This window comes from Dendrobates tinctorius, unplaced genomic scaffold (genome assembly GCF_039654945.1).
Source record: "Dendrobates tinctorius isolate UK_male_01 unplaced genomic scaffold, ASM3965494v1 ptg000296l, whole genome shotgun sequence".
NCBI lineage: Eukaryota > Metazoa > Chordata > Amphibia > Anura > Dendrobatidae > Dendrobates > Dendrobates tinctorius.
Window position 1 is genome coordinate 5,262,479 of NW_027361963.1, and position 15,584 is coordinate 5,278,062.

Genomic DNA, 15,584 nt, shown 5'->3' on the forward strand with positions numbered 1-15,584 from the left:
CAGGACGGCACTGGAGGATTCTGGGTGATGAGCGGAGAGGTGACTGCTGGGACATTATACAGGACGGCACTGGAGGATTCTGGGTGATGACCGGAGAGGTGACTGCTGGGACATTATACAGGACGGCACTGGAGGAGTCTGGGTGATGAGAGGAGAGGTGACTGCTGGGACATTATACAGGACGGCACTGCAGGATTTTGGGTGATGAGCGGAGAGGTGACTGCTGGGACATTATACAGGACGGCACTGGAGGATTCTGGGTGATGAGCGGAGAGGTGACTGCTGGGACATTATACAGGGCGGCACTGGAGGATTCTGGGTGATGAGCGGAGAGGTGACTGCTGGGACATTATACAGGAGAGCACTGGAGGATTCTGGGTGATGAGCGGAGAGGTGACTGCTAGGACATTATACTGCACTGGAGGATTCTGGGTGATGAGTGGAGAGGTGACTGCTGGGACATTATACAGGACCGCGCTGGAGGATTCTGGGTGATGAGCGGAGAGGTGACTGCTGGGACATTATACAGCACTGGAGGATTCTGGGTGATGAGCGGAGAGGTGACTGCTGGGACATTATACAGGACGGCACTGGAGGATTCTGGGTGATGACCGGAGAGGTGACTTCTGGGACATTATACAGGACGGCACTGGAGGATTCTGGGTGATGAGCGGAGAGGTGACTGCTGGGACATTATACAGGACGGCACTGGAGGATTCTGGGTGATGAGCGGAGAGGTGACTGCTGGGACATTATACAAGACGGCACTGGAGGATTCTGGGTGATGAGCGGAGAGGTGACTGCTGGGACATTATACAGCACTGGAGGATTCTGGGTGATGAGCGGAGAGGTGACTGCTGGGACATTATACAGGACGGCACTGGAGGATTCTGGGTGATGACCGGAGAGGTGACTTCTGGGACATTATACAGGACGGCACTGGAGGATTCTGGGTGATGAGCGGAGAGGTGACTGCTGGGACATTATACAGGACGGCACTGGAGGATTCTGGGTGATGAGCGGAGAGGTGTCTGCTGGGACATTATACAGGACGGCACTGGAGGATTCTGGGTGATGACCGGAGAAGTGACTGCTGGGACATTATACAGGACGGCACTGGAGGATTCTGGGTGATGAGAGGAGAGGTGACTGCTGGGACATTATACAGGACGGCACTGGAGGATTCTGGGTGATGATCGGAGAGGTGACTGCTGGGACATTATACAGGACGGCACTGGAGGATTCTGGGTGATGACCGGAGAGGTGACTGCTGGGACATTATACAGGACGGCACTGGAGGAGTCTGGGTGATGAGAGGAGAGGTGACTGCTGGGACATTATACAGGACGGAACTGGAGGATTCTGGGTGATGAGCGGAGAGGTGACTGCTGGGACATTATACAGGACAGCACTGGAGGATTCTGGGTGATGACCGGAGAGGTGACTGCTGGGACATTATACAGGACGGCACTGGAGGATTCTGGGTGATGAGCGGAGAGGTGACTGCTGGGACATTATACAGGACGGCACTGCAGGATTTTGGGTGATGAGCGGAGAGGTGACTGCTGGGACATTATACAGGAGAGCACTGGAGGATTCTGGGTGATGAGCGGAGAGGTGACTGCTGGGACATTATACAGGACGGCACTGCAGGATTTTGGGTGATGAGAGGAGAGGTGACTGCTGGGACATTATACAGGAGAGCACTGGAGGATTCTGGGTGATGAGCGGAGAGGTGACTGCTGGGACATTATACAGGACGGCACTGGAGGATTCTGGGTGATGAGCGGAGAGGTGACTGCTGGGACATTATACAGGGCGGCACTGGAGGATTCTGGGTGATGAGCGGAGAGGTGACTGCTGGGACATTATACAGGAGAGCACTGGAGGATTCTGGGTGATGAGCGGAGAGGTGACTGCTAGGACATTATACTGCACTGGAGGATTCTGGGTGATGAGCGGAGAGGTGACTGCTGGGACATTATACAGGACCGCGCTGGAGGATTCTGGGTGATGAGCGGAGAGGTGACTGCTGGGACATTATACAGGAGGGCACTGGAGGATTCTGGGTGATGAGCGGAGAGGTGACTGCTGGGACATTATACAGGACGACACTGGAGGATTCTGGGTGATGAGAGGAGAGGTGACTGCTGGGACATTATACAGGACGGCACTGGAGGATTCTGGGTGATGAGCGGAGAGGAGACTGCTGGGACATTATACAGGAGGGCACTGGAGGATTCTGGGTGATGAGCGGAGAGGTGACTGCTGGGACATTATACAGGACGGCACTGGAGGATTCTGGGTGATGAGCGGAGAGGTGACTGCTGGGACATTATACTGGAGGATTCTGGGTGATGACGGTGTCGTTGTCAGGTTCCTATAAGGTGTCAGGACGTCGCTGTCTATCTCTCCATGGAGGAGTGGGAGTATCTAGAAGGACACCAGGATCGGTACCAGGCCGTGATGATGGAGGAGCTCCGGCCTCTTACACCACGAGGTGAGCAGCGCGGCTCCTTGTTGGCTCCGGTGGATGTGATGACGTCTCTCCGGCGTCCTCCTATAATAGATGAGTTTTCTCCAGACTTTCTCTGGTTTTCTCTACATTTTCTCCGTCTGACAACAGCTTTCATTTCCCTGATTATTTTCTTCTGATCTGTGAGTCGTGGTTTCTCCGCTGTCGTCTCGTCTTCATCATTCTTGAGTCTTGGTCCTTGCGTGGAAATAATGGGGAGTTGAACCTTCGATCCTATAAATTCCTAACTTCATAGGAAAACCTTGGTAGCAGGGACAGGGGTCTACTACAGGCCTTGGCAGTCATGGCAACTCATTGTTGGGACCCTGCGATCAGGTGACTGATTGGCAGCAGAAGGGGACACCTAACCACTTACCTGCTACTGTCAGGGTGTCATGGGCAGTTAACTAGTTAAACATTGGCTATCGACCTCACACCTGAACCTAGCATCCTCCATGCATGAACACCAGATATCAGGAAGGGGTTACACTAGAGCCTTATCACATGACGTCAGAATACACGGGACGGGGTGTTGTAGCCTTACAAATGGCACAACGACAGCAAAATGTCAGGTGGTCCTGTCATCCTCTCTATGGGGTCTGATCAGAACGATGTAAGTGCGATGGTGACCCTGGTGTTGACCCTGCAGGGACATCGGGCCACACATGATGTGGGGATAATAATGAGGGTAAGTCTCTCCTTAATCACTCTACAACATGCGCCGTACATGTGCGGTGCGGCAAGTTCCGGTCACCATGTTAAAGATGTCTTCTATCTCTGACCGTAGACAATCCCTGTACATCAATATAGGGAGCTGTACCGCCTCCTGCCCAATCTACCCCATCGACGATCACTGTGATTGGTCGGTCAACTCTGAGCAGCCAATTACAGCGGGTTGGCAATAAAGTTGCAAAAAAGAAAATCTAATGTGGCAATCTATGATTGGTAATGTCTGAGAATCAGAGCAGGGAAAATAGATGGGGTGATCGCAGCGTCACCTCTGATTATTAACCGTTTTGGCGCATATTCGCAAGTCAATAGTTACTGATCAATCGGCGCCAAAAGTAAATATTGATCGCCGCTCTGCACGCTAAGTTTCCCTCAAATCTGGTGTGCAGAGCGATTGTGTAGCCCCTGTCTACCTGCGAGAGAGAAATAATTGGCAAGTGGCTGCGATCCTCCTGCGATCTCTTCTGACTGCTGTGTGACTGATCCGTGATCCCTGATCCAGGCCCGCACCCCCCCCCCCCCCAATTCCTCAATCACAATTGAATTTTTGTCTCACTTTTTTTGGGACCTTTTTAGATGTTTGCATCCCATGCCTAAATCATTCCCCCACTTGCATTCTGCGCTGAGCATTTGTTGTCAGCTTTTGGGCCTTTTTGTTTTTTCAGCACATACAGTGGGTACGGAAAGTATTCAGACCCTTTTAACTTTTTCACTCAGTTTCATTGCAGCCATTTGGTAAATTTATAAAAGTTCATTTTTTCTCATTAACCCCTTACCTACAATTGACGTAATATTCCGTCCATGTGACCATGGACCTAATTACCATGGACGGAATATTACGTCATCGCGATCAGCGGCGCCCACGTGGTGAGCGCCGCTGATCGCGGCCGATTGTCAGCTAATTATCATAGCTGACACCCGGCACAATGTGTCAGGGGCGGTCACGGACCGCCCCCGACACGTTAACCCCTTGCACAACACGATCGCGGTGTACCGGGGGTTAAAAGGAAGCATCGGCAGGGAGGGGGCTCCCTCCGTGCTTCCCTGAGCCCCCCACGGCAGCGCAATGTGCAGCGCTGCTGCGGGGGGGCTCTTTCCCTGCAGGTCCCCGGATCCAATATGGCGACGGGGACCTCCGGGGGCCTGCAGGAAGCTGGCTTCCTCGGTGCCTGCAAAGCGCAGGCATGAGGAAGCCTGTGCAGTGCCTGTGACAGATCAGCGATCTGTCACAGGACAGTGATGTCCCCCCTGGGACATTGTAATAAAGTAAAAAAAAAGTGTAAAAATAATTTAAAAAAAAATCGCTAAATAAATTAAAAAAAAAAAAAAATATTCCCCAAAAAATTCATTTTTTGCAAATAATAAAAAAAAAAACAATAAAAGTACACATATTTGGTATCGCCGCGTCCGTAACGACCCGCCCTATAAAACTGTCCCAATAGTTAACCCCTTAAGCGAACCCCTTAAAAAATAAAAATAAAAAACGAAGCAAAAAATAATGTTTTATTATCCTACCGCCGAACAAAAAGTGCAATAACGTGCGATCAAAAAGGCGCATATAAATATCCATGGTACCGCTGAAAACGTCATCTTGTCCCGCAAAAAAGGAGCCGCCATCCAGCATCATCAGCGAAAAAATAAAAAAGTTATAGCTCGCAGAATAAAGTGATGCAAAAATAATTATTTTTTATATAAAATTGTTTTCATTGCATAAAAGAGCCAAAACATAAAAACAACGACCTAAATGAGGTATCGCTGTAACCGTACTGACCCGAAGAATAAAACTGCCTTATAAATTTTACCGCACCCGGAACGGCGTAAACGCACTCCCCCAAAAGAAATTCATGAAACGCTGGTTTTTGTTCATTCTGCGTCCCAAAAAATGAAATAAAAAGCGATCAAAAAATGTCACATGCCCAAACATGATACCAATAAAAGCGTCAACTCGTCCCGCAAAAAATAAGACCTCACATGACTCGGTGGGTCAAAATATGGAAAAATTATAGCTCTCGATATGTGGTGATGCAAAAACTATTTTTACAATAAAAAGCGTCTTTTAGCGTGTGACAGCTGCCAAACATAAAAACCGCCATAAATAGTAAATCAAACCCCCGTTATCACCCCCTTAGTTAGGGAAAAATAATAAAATTAAAAAAATGTATTTATTTCCATTTTCCCATTAGGGTTAGGGTTAGGGCTAGGGTTAGAATTGGGGGTTTCCACTATTTGCGCACATGAGGTGCTCTCCAAACGCAACATGGCGTCTGACCTCAATTCCAGCCAATTCTGCGTTGAAAAAGTCAAATGGTGCTCCTTCCCTTCCAAGCTCTGCCATGCACCCAAACAGTGTTTTACCCCCTCATATGGGGTATCAGCCTACTCAGGATAATTTGCAAAAGTACTTTTGGGGTCCTATTTCTCCTGTTGCCCTTAGGAAAATAAAAATTTTGGGGCAAAAATATCATTTTTGTGGAAAAAAAATGTTTTGTTATTTTCACGCCTGGGCGTTATAAACTTCTGTGAAGCCCTTGTGGGTTCAAAGTTCTCACCACATATCTAGATAAGTTCCTTAGGAGGTCTAGTTTCAAAAATGGGGTCACTTGTAGGGGGTTTCCACTGTTTAGGTACATCAGGGACTCTCCAAACGTGACATGGCGTCCGATCAGAATCCCAGCCAATTTTGCATTGAAAAAGTCAAACGGCGCTCCTTCCCTTCTGAGCTCTGCCATGCGCCGAAACAGTGGTTCCCCCCCACATATCAGGTATCAACGTACTCAGGACAAATTGCACAATAACTTTTGCTGTCCAATTTCTACTGTTACACTTGGTAAAATAAAAAAAATTGAACCTGAAGTAATTTTTTTTGTGAAAAAAAGTTAAATGTTAATTTTTTTTAAATATTCAAAAAATTCCTGTGACGCACCTGAAGGGTTAATAAACTCCTTGAATGTGGTTTTAAGCACCTTAAGGGGTGCAGTTTTTAGAATGGTGTCACTTTTGGGTATTTTCTATCATATAGACCCTTCAAAGTGACTTCAAATGTGATGTGGTCCGTAAAAATAAAATGGTGTTGCAAAAATGAGAGATCGCTGGTCAACTTTTAACCCTTATATCTTACTAACAAATAAAAATTTTGGTTCCAAAATTGTGCTGATGTAAAGTAAACATGTGGGAAATGTTACTTATTAACTTTTTTGTGTGCCATATCTCTGTGGTTTAAGGGCATAAAAATTCAAAGTTGGAAAATTGCGGAATTTTCAAAATTTTCGCCAAATTTCCGTTTTTCTCACAAATAAACGCAAGTTATATGAAAGAAATTTTACCACTAACATGAAGTACAATATGTCACGAGAAAACAATGTCAGAATCACCGGGATCCATGGAAGCGTTCCAGAGTTATTACCTCATAAAGTGACAGTGGTCAGAATTGTAAAAATTGGCCCGGTAGTTAACGTGCAAACCACCCTTGGTAGTGAAGGGGTTAATGTGCACTCTGCACCCCATTTTGACTAAAAAAGCAGAAATTTAGAAGTATTTGCAAATTTATTAAAAAAAGAAAAACTGATTTCTCACATGGTCATAAGTATTCAGCCCCTTTGCTCAGTATTGAGTAGAAGCACCTTTTGAGCTAGTACAGCCATGAGTCTTCTTGGGAATGATGCAACAAGTTTTTCACCCCTTGATTTGGGGATTCTCGGCCATTCTTCCTTGCAGATCCTCTCCAGTTCCATCATGTTGGGTGGTGAACGTTGGTGGACAGCCATTTTCAGGTCTCTCCAGAGATGATCAATTGGGTTTAGGTCAGGGCTCTGGCTGGGCCAGTCAAGAATGGTCACAGAGTTGTTCTGAAGCCACTCCTTTGTTATTTTAGCTGTGTGCTTAGAGTCATTGTCTTGTTGGAAGGTGAACCTTCGGCCAAGTCTGAGGTCCAGAGCTCTCTGGAAGAGGCTTTCATCCAAGATATCTCTACTTGGTCGCATTCATGTTTCCTTCAATGGCAGACAGTCGTCCTGTCCCTGCAGCTGAAAACCACTCTCATAGCATGATGCTGCCACCACCATGTTTCACTGTTGGGATTGTATTGGGCAGGTGATGAGCAGTGCCTTGTTTTCACAAACACATACCGCTTAGAATTATCACCAAAAAGTTCTATCTTCGTCTCATCAGACCAGAGAATCTTATTTCTCATAGTCTGGGAGTCCTTCATGTGTTTTTTAGCAAACTCTATGTGGGCTTTCATGTGTCTGGCACTGAGGAGAGGCTTCCATCTGGCCGCCCTGCCATAAAGGCCCGACTGGTGGAGGGCTGCAGTGATAGTTGACTTTGTGGAACTTTCTCCCATCTCCCTACTGCATCTCTGGAGCTCAGCCACAGTGATCTTGGGGTTGTTCTTTACCTCTCTCACCAAGGCTCTTCTCCCATGATTGCTCAGTTTGGCTGGATGGCCAGGTCTAGGAAGACTTCTATTTTAAGGATTATGGAGGCCACTGTGCTCTTAGGAACCTTGAGTACTGCAGAAATTCTTTTGTAACCTTGGCCAGATCTGTGCCTTGCCACAATTCTGTCTCTGAGCTCCTTGGCCAGTTCCTTTTGACCTCATGATTCTCATTTGGTGTGACAAGCGCTGTGAGGTCTTATATAGACAGGTGTGCGCCTTTACAAATCAAGTCCTATCAGTTTAATTAAACACAGCTGGACTCCAATGAAGGAGTAGAACCATCTCAAAGGCAAGGAAGGGGAAGGAAATGGCTGATGTCGGCGACCGAGATCACCGTGACGACTCCAGTGGCCTAAACATGCAAAACAGAAGCCGCGGAGACACCATCACATGTTTCTCAACGCAAGCAATGACCAGCCAGGCCTTTCACCGGGAAGGAACAACCACGGGAAGGGCAGTCTCCAATGAAGGAAACCACCTATGCCAAAACATGGTATCCATCCACAGACAGCTGTTTCGGGGTATTTGCCCCTCATCAGTGTGGAGTGGGAAACTGGCTAGTAGGAGCAATGCCTAGTAGTGGACTGTGAAAAATGAGGATGATTGACCTCATGGAGATCAACATCCAACACTGCGGAGACACAATCACGTGTTTCTCAACGTAGTGATTCTAGAGCACTGCCCCCATCTAGACTCACTGCATTGAGAAACACGTGATGGTGTCTCAGCAGTGTTGGATGTTGATCTCCATGAGGTCAATCATCCTCATTTTTCACAGTCCTCCAGTGGCCTGACACACAACACTCGTGCAGGAGGAGGAAGAGTGTCAGCATAGAGTGCAGTGGGAAAACTTGCACATTTCACTAGATCTGCAGGAAACATAGAATCCAGCTGTGCAGGGACCTCCCCGGGGAAAAGGTATTAATTCTGAGGAAGGGGAGACTACAAATATTAATACTCCTCCCAGACTGATTCAGGAACAGACACCTAATCGGGAACAGAGTCTTCCAGTAGACAAGGAGCCCACGCTGGGTGACGTCTTTAAAGCTATCGCCAATTGTAACTCTGCTCTCTCTACCCTCAGTCTGCAAGTGTTGACACTTAAAGAGGAATTCTCCTTGATGAGACAAGATTTAAGGAAGGTAAATGAGAGAATAGTGGAAGTGGAAAATAGTCAGCGATATAGAGGACAAACTGCCAGACCTCACTAAACATATGAGATGACATGTTAATCAGATTGCCTATCTGCCTGAAAAAAACCGACGACCTTGAAGGACGTTCAAGGAGAAATAACATTAGGCTGGTGGGAGTTCCGGAAAAGATGGAGAGTTGGAATCCCACTGAATACTTTGCGGCCTGGTTTAAGAAAGTGTTATGGTCAGACACATTGTCCTCACTCTATGCAGTGGAACGGGCTCCCAGAGTCCCGACTCGTCCTACGCAGCTGGGCGCACATCCCAGAGCCGTTCTAATATAAGTGCTACATTACCGAGACGCTATTCTTCCTTCAGCTCGAAATAACCCGGATATTACTATCGACGGCTAGAAGATATCCCTCTATCCAGGTTATTCAGCGGAAGTCCAAAAAAAGAGGCTTCAATGCTTCGATGGTAAGAGATGTCTAAGGGCAGCAGAAGTCCAGTTAAGGAAGGTAAATGAGAGAATAGTGGAAGTGGAAAATAGTCAGCGATATAGAGGACAAACTGCCAGACCTCACTAAACATATGAGACGACATGTTAATCAGATTGCCTATCTGCCTGAAAAAAACCGACGACCTTGAAGGACGTTCAAGGAGAAATAACATTAGGCTGGTGGGAGTTCCGGAAAAGATGGAGAGTTGCTAAGCTGCGGGGGGCAGCGTTTGGGTCAGTTCAGTTTTTTGCCAGTCCGAAAAATGCCATGGACTGGCTGGATCAACATGAACAAGTGAGAAAACGCAACGCTAAGAGACTTGGTGGATAAGCTTTATCTACAAAAGGTTCCTTATGGTTCCATTTCTTGTTCGAGTGTGAATCTATAATCTGCTGGAATGAAGACCAGTATTGTATTTGCATCTTGAGCAGGAGGAGTCCGAGATTTTATATTGCCAGTTGCTGGTAATGAATACGTGCAATCAGCATGTACTGTTTACTGGAGGAGGAGGACAGGTTCCCCAGATATTGTCCTCTAATGTGTGATACAAGTTCACATAGTATCCCTGTATTTTTTGTCTTTTCGTGTTTTGGTTAAAGGGTTTTTCTGTGTGTGTCATTTGGTTCATCATGTCATTCAATGCTGTTTAATGTCATAACTTCTAAAAGTATGTGTAAGTGTGAGATGAAGGTTAAACATATGGATCGTTTATGGATCATTCTTCTAAAAAATGGCTCAGCATATATATCTTTGATGAGCTGGAATGTGCGGGGATTGGGAGACGCTATTAAACGTACCGCAATACTAAAGTACATCAGGGAAACGGCGCCTTCCATGAGGAGTCTGCAGGGGACGCACACGAGTAGAGATACGGTAATCTCTCAATACTCGATAGGGCCCGGCTGAGTCACACGTTTCATTCAGTGGGATCAAGTTGTGCAAGAGGAGTTTCGACTCTTATACACAAAGATTCTCAGATTGATCTTCTCCGTTGTAAGAGAGATGGGAAGGGAGACACATCAACCTCCGCTGTAGAATGTTCAGACCGGAATATATACTTGTCTCAGTGTATATACCTCCCCATACAGCGATTCAGTAATGACAGAGGTTATGTCAGCTGTAAATACTTTTCCGATGCGGCCAGTCCTAATGTTGGGAGACTTTAGTAATGTTATAAATCCAGGGTTGGATAGAATGAGTCGGGGTCCATGCTCTGGGGAGGGTGAAAAGTATAATTCGGCCTCGAAGTTTGGGGACCTTCTGTCGGAACTCTGGCTTAATGATTTATGGAGGTTGGGACATCCTGGTATTAACCCCTTCCTGTCATGTGACGTACTATCCCGTCCATGTGCCCTGGGACTTAATTCCCAGGGACGGGAAAGTACATCACAGCGATCAGCGGCGCCCACGTGGTGAGCGCCGCTGATCGCTGCCAGGTGTCAGCTGATTATTACAGCTGACACCTGACACAATGTGTCATGGGCAGTCACGGACCGCCCCCGACACGTTAACCCCTGGCACACTGTGATCAAACACGATCGCAGTGTATCGGGGGTTAAAGGGAAGCATCGGCAGGGAGAGGGCTCCCTCCGTGACTCCCTGAGCCCCCCACAGCAGCGCAATGTGCAGCGCTGCTGCGGGGGGCTCCGTCCCTGCAGGTCCCCGAATCCAAGATGGCGACGGGGACCTTCGGGGGCCTGCAGGGAGCTGGCTTCCTCAGTGCCTGCAAAGCGCAGGCATGAGGAAAGCCTGTGCAGTGCCTGTGACAGATCGCTGATCTGTCACAGTGATCTGTGATGTGACAGGTCAGCGATCTGTCACAGGACAGTGACGTCCCCCCTGAGACAATGTAATAAAGTTTAAAAAAAAAAAAGTGTAAAGATAATTTTAAAAAAATCACTAAATAAAAAAAGAAGAAAAAATATTCCCTAATTCATTTTTTGGAAATAAAAAGAAAAACAAACAATAAAAGTACACATATTTGGTATCGCCGCGTCCGTAACGACCCGCCCTATAAAACTGTCCCACTAGTTAACCCCTTTAGCGAACCCCTTAAAAAATAAAAATAAAAAACTAAGCAAAAAATAATGATTTATTATCATACCACCGAACAAAAAGTGCAATAACTCGCGATCAAAAAGACGCATATAAATATCCATGGTACCGCTGAAAACGTCATCTTGTCCCGCAAAAAACGGGCCGCCACACAGCATCATCAGCGAAAAAATAAAAAAGTTATAGCTCGCAGAATAAAGTGATGCAAAAATAATTATTTTTTATATAAAATTTGTTTTCATTGCATAAAAGCACCAAAACATAAAAAAAACGACCTAAATGAGGTATCGCTGTAACTGTACTGACCCGAAGAATAAAACCGCTTTATCAATTTTACCGCACGCGGAACGGTGTAAACGCACCCCCCCAAAAGAAATTCATGAAACGCTGGTTTTTGTTCATTCTGCATCCCAAAAATCGGAATAAAAAGCGATCAAAAAATGTCACGTGCCCGAAAATGGTACCAATAAAAACGTCAAATCGTCCCGCAAAAAATAAGACCTTACATGACTCGGTGGGTCAAAATACGGAAAAATTATAGCTCTCAATATGTGGTGATGCAAAAACTATTTTTACAATAAAAAGCGTCTTTTAGCGTGCGACAGCTGCCAAACATAAAAACCGCCATAAATAGTAAATCAAACCCCCCGTTATCACCCCCTTAGTTAGCGAAAAATAATAAAATTAAAAAAATGTATTTATTTCCATTTTCCCATTAGGGTTAGGGGTGTGTTGGGGTTAGGGTTGGAGTTAGAATTGGGGGTTTCCACTGTTTGGGCACATCAGGGGCTCTCCAAATGCAACATGGCGTCTCATCTCAATTCCAGCCAATTCTGCGTTGAAAAAGTCAAATGGTGCTCCTTCCCTTTCAAGCTCTGCCATGCGCCCAAACAGTGTTTTACCCCCACATATAGGGTATCAGCCTACTCAGGACAAATTGCAAAACAACTTTTGGGGTCCAATTTCTCCTGTTACCCTTAGGAAAATAAAAAAAATTGGGGGCAAAAATATCATTTTTGTGGAAAAAAATGATTTTTTTATTTTCACGCCCGGGCGTTATAAACTTCTGTGAAGCACGGGGGGGGGGGGGGGTTTCAAAGTGCTCACCACACATCTAGATAAGTTCCTTGGGGGGTCTAGTTTCCAAAATGGGGTCACTTGTGGGGGGTTTCCACTGTTTAGGTACATCAGGGGTTCTCCAAACCTGACATGGCGTCCGATCTGAATTCCAGCCAACTTTGCATTGAAAAAGTCAAACGGCGCTCCTTCCCTTCTGAGGTCTGCCATGCGCCGAAACAGTGGTCCCCCCCCCCCACTTATCAGGTATCAGCGTACTCAGGACAAATTGCACAATAACTTTTGAGGTCCAATTTCTCCTGTTACCCTTGGTAAAATAAAAAAATTAAACCTGAATTATTTTTTTTGTGAAAGAAAGTTAAATGTTCATTGTTTTTTAAATATTCAAAAAATTCCTGTGACGCACCTGAAGGGTTAATTAACTTCTTGAATTTGGTTTTGAGCACCTTGAGGGGTGCAGTTTTTAGAATGGTGTCACTTTTGGGTATTTTTCTATCATATAGATCCCTCAAAGTGGCTTCAAATGTGATGTGGTCCATAAAAATAAAATGGTGTTGCAAAAATGAGAAATCGCTGGTCAACTTTTAACCCTTATAACTTCCTAATAAAAAAAAATTTTGGTTCCAAAATTGTGCTGATGTAAAGTAAACATGTGGGAAATGTTACTTATTAAGTTTTTTGTGTGCCATATCTCCATATTTTTTCACAAATAAACGCAAGTTATTTGAATGAAAGTTTACTACTGACATGAAGTACAATAGGTCACGAGAAAACAATGTCAGAATCACCAGGATCCATGGAAGCGTTTCAGAGTTATTACCTCTTAAAGGGACAGTGGTCAGAATTGTAAAAATTGGCCAAGTCATGAACGTGCAAACCACCCTTGGGGGTTAAGCAGTTTTCTTGTTTCTCAAGTTCACATAACACAATGTCTCGTATAGATTTGGCTTTGGGTACGGACCCAATATTCCAACAATTGGAATCAATAGAATACCTCCCTAGATTATTGTCCGATCTCTCGCCATTATGTAGGGCAGCACGGTGGCTCAGTGGTTAGCGCTGCAGCCTTGCAGCGCTGGAGTCCTGGGTTCGAATCCCACCAAGGACAACATCTGCAAGGAGTTTGTATGTTCTCCCCGTGTTTGCGTGGGTTTCCTCCGGGCACTCCGGTTTCCTCCCACATTCTAAAGACATACTGATAGGGAATTTAGATTGTGAGCCCCATCGGGGACAATGATGAAAATGTGTGCAAACTGTAAAGCGCTGCGGAATATGTTAGCGCTATATAAAAATAAAGATTATTATTATTATTATTATTGGTGAAATCATCTAAAAATACCTATATGAGAATACCTCATGATATCTCTGCCCAAACTGTGGAGTTTTAATGCCTTTTGGTTGCAGATGATTGAATTTCAGTTGATAGAACAGGCCATCAAGGATTATTTCGTGTATAACTCCGGAGCAGTGTCATGGGACACTTTGTGGGATGCAATGAAGGCCTGTCTTAGGGGGGATCTTATTCAGGCAGTGAGCAGAGAGAATTTAAAGAACAGACAGTTTGGGGAATTCCTTAGATTGAGGGTTCAGGACACGGAACAACTTTTTGCCTCAGGTGGAGAAGGAGAGCATGTTCTTGAGATGAAGGTTGCTCAAGATGCTTACAATCCACTTGTATTAGAATTAGCTAACGTTAAGAGATCATTTCAAAAACAATTTTACTTTGATGGTGACAAAGCGGGACAAGTCCTAGTATTAATAGCAAACGCACAGAGGGGGAGCAACATATATGAGGGATGAGACTGGGGAGATGATGCATGAAACCCGACAAATATTAAAACAATTTAAAAGGTTCTATGAATCCCTGTATACATCCAGGACAACTAGGACACAATCCCAGACGCAGGCGTTTGTGCGAGGAATAGGTCTCCCTAAGATCTCAGATGAGCAGAGGACGTTCTTGGACAAGTCAATCACGTTGGAGGAGTTGGAGGTGGCAGACATGGCAAATAATAAATCCCCAGGCTCTAATGGGATCCCCATTGAATTGTATAAAAAATATGGGGGTATACTGTTACTTAAACTTTTTAATACTTTTCGGAAAGCTATTAAATCACATTCATTCCCTAGATCCATGCAGGAAGACATCATAGTAGTGATACCTAGACAAGATTAGGATCCCCTACAACCAGATTCGTATAGGCCTATTTCCCTTCTCAATACGGATGTAAAGATAATAGCTAAGGTTCTGGCCAATAGACTTACCAGGGTTCTCTCTTCTATTGTTCATCAAGATCAATCCGGGTTTATGCCAGGAAGGTCGATGGCAACTAACATAAGACGTCTATTTCTGAATCTGCAGATGCCGGTTGATAACTCGGGGGATAGAGTCATTTGCTCCTTACATGCGGCCAAAGCTTTTGACAGCGTGGAGTGGGGATTCCTGTGGTCAGTTTTAGAAGAATTTGGATTGTGGGCGGAATTTATGAATTCAATAAAAATCTTCTATATCAATCCTACAGCCAGGATAAGGGTGAATGGTTCCTTATCAGAAGCGTTGGCACTGGGGAGAGGTACTAGACAAGGTTGTCCCTTGTCACCTTTGCTCTTCGCATTGGTGGTTGAGCCGCTGGTGATTCTGCTACGGAAACATTCTGGGATAGAGGGGGTTGGAAGATAAAATTGCACTTTACGCGGATGACATTTTACCCTTTCTAGTTAATGCGTCTAAGTCTCTGCAGACGGCAATGGAGGTGATCCAGTCTTTTGGGACCTACTCTGGGCCGGTGAAGAACTGGTGTAAATCGGTGCTGATGCCACTAGATGAGGGGGTGCAGGTTTGCAATTGACGTAGCTCTGGACTGCAACAGGTATCAATGTTTAAATATTTGGGAGTGATGGTCTCACCTAGCCCGCTGGATTATGAAAAACTAAATTTAGGCCCAATCCTCACTAAGTTTACATGGAAAATAGATGCATGGTCTAAACTTGCTTTATCAGTGGGGGGGGAGAGCCAATTTAATTATAATGCTGTGGATGCCCCAGCGGCTGTATCTTCTTCACAACTCACCCATATGGATCCCTTTCAGATTATTTCGGGCTATTGAAGGGGTGTTGAGATCTCGGTTTTGGAGGGG

At 45.5% G+C, this 15,584-nt stretch overlaps 1 protein-coding gene across 3 annotated transcripts in view; it reads left to right on the plus strand.

The window, feature by feature from the left end:
- The window catches only part of LOC141073078 (uncharacterized), a 79,486-nt gene that overhangs the window by 4,157 nt on the left and 59,745 nt on the right, over nucleotides 1–15,584 (plus strand). For all 3 annotated transcript variants that reach the window (XM_073560407.1, XM_073560403.1, XM_073560404.1), the window contains exon 4: nucleotides 2,377–2,500. In XM_073560407.1, coding sequence (XP_073416508.1) covers nucleotides 2,377–2,500 — 124 coding nt within the window. The remainder of the gene's footprint in view (nucleotides 1–2,376; nucleotides 2,501–15,584) is intronic.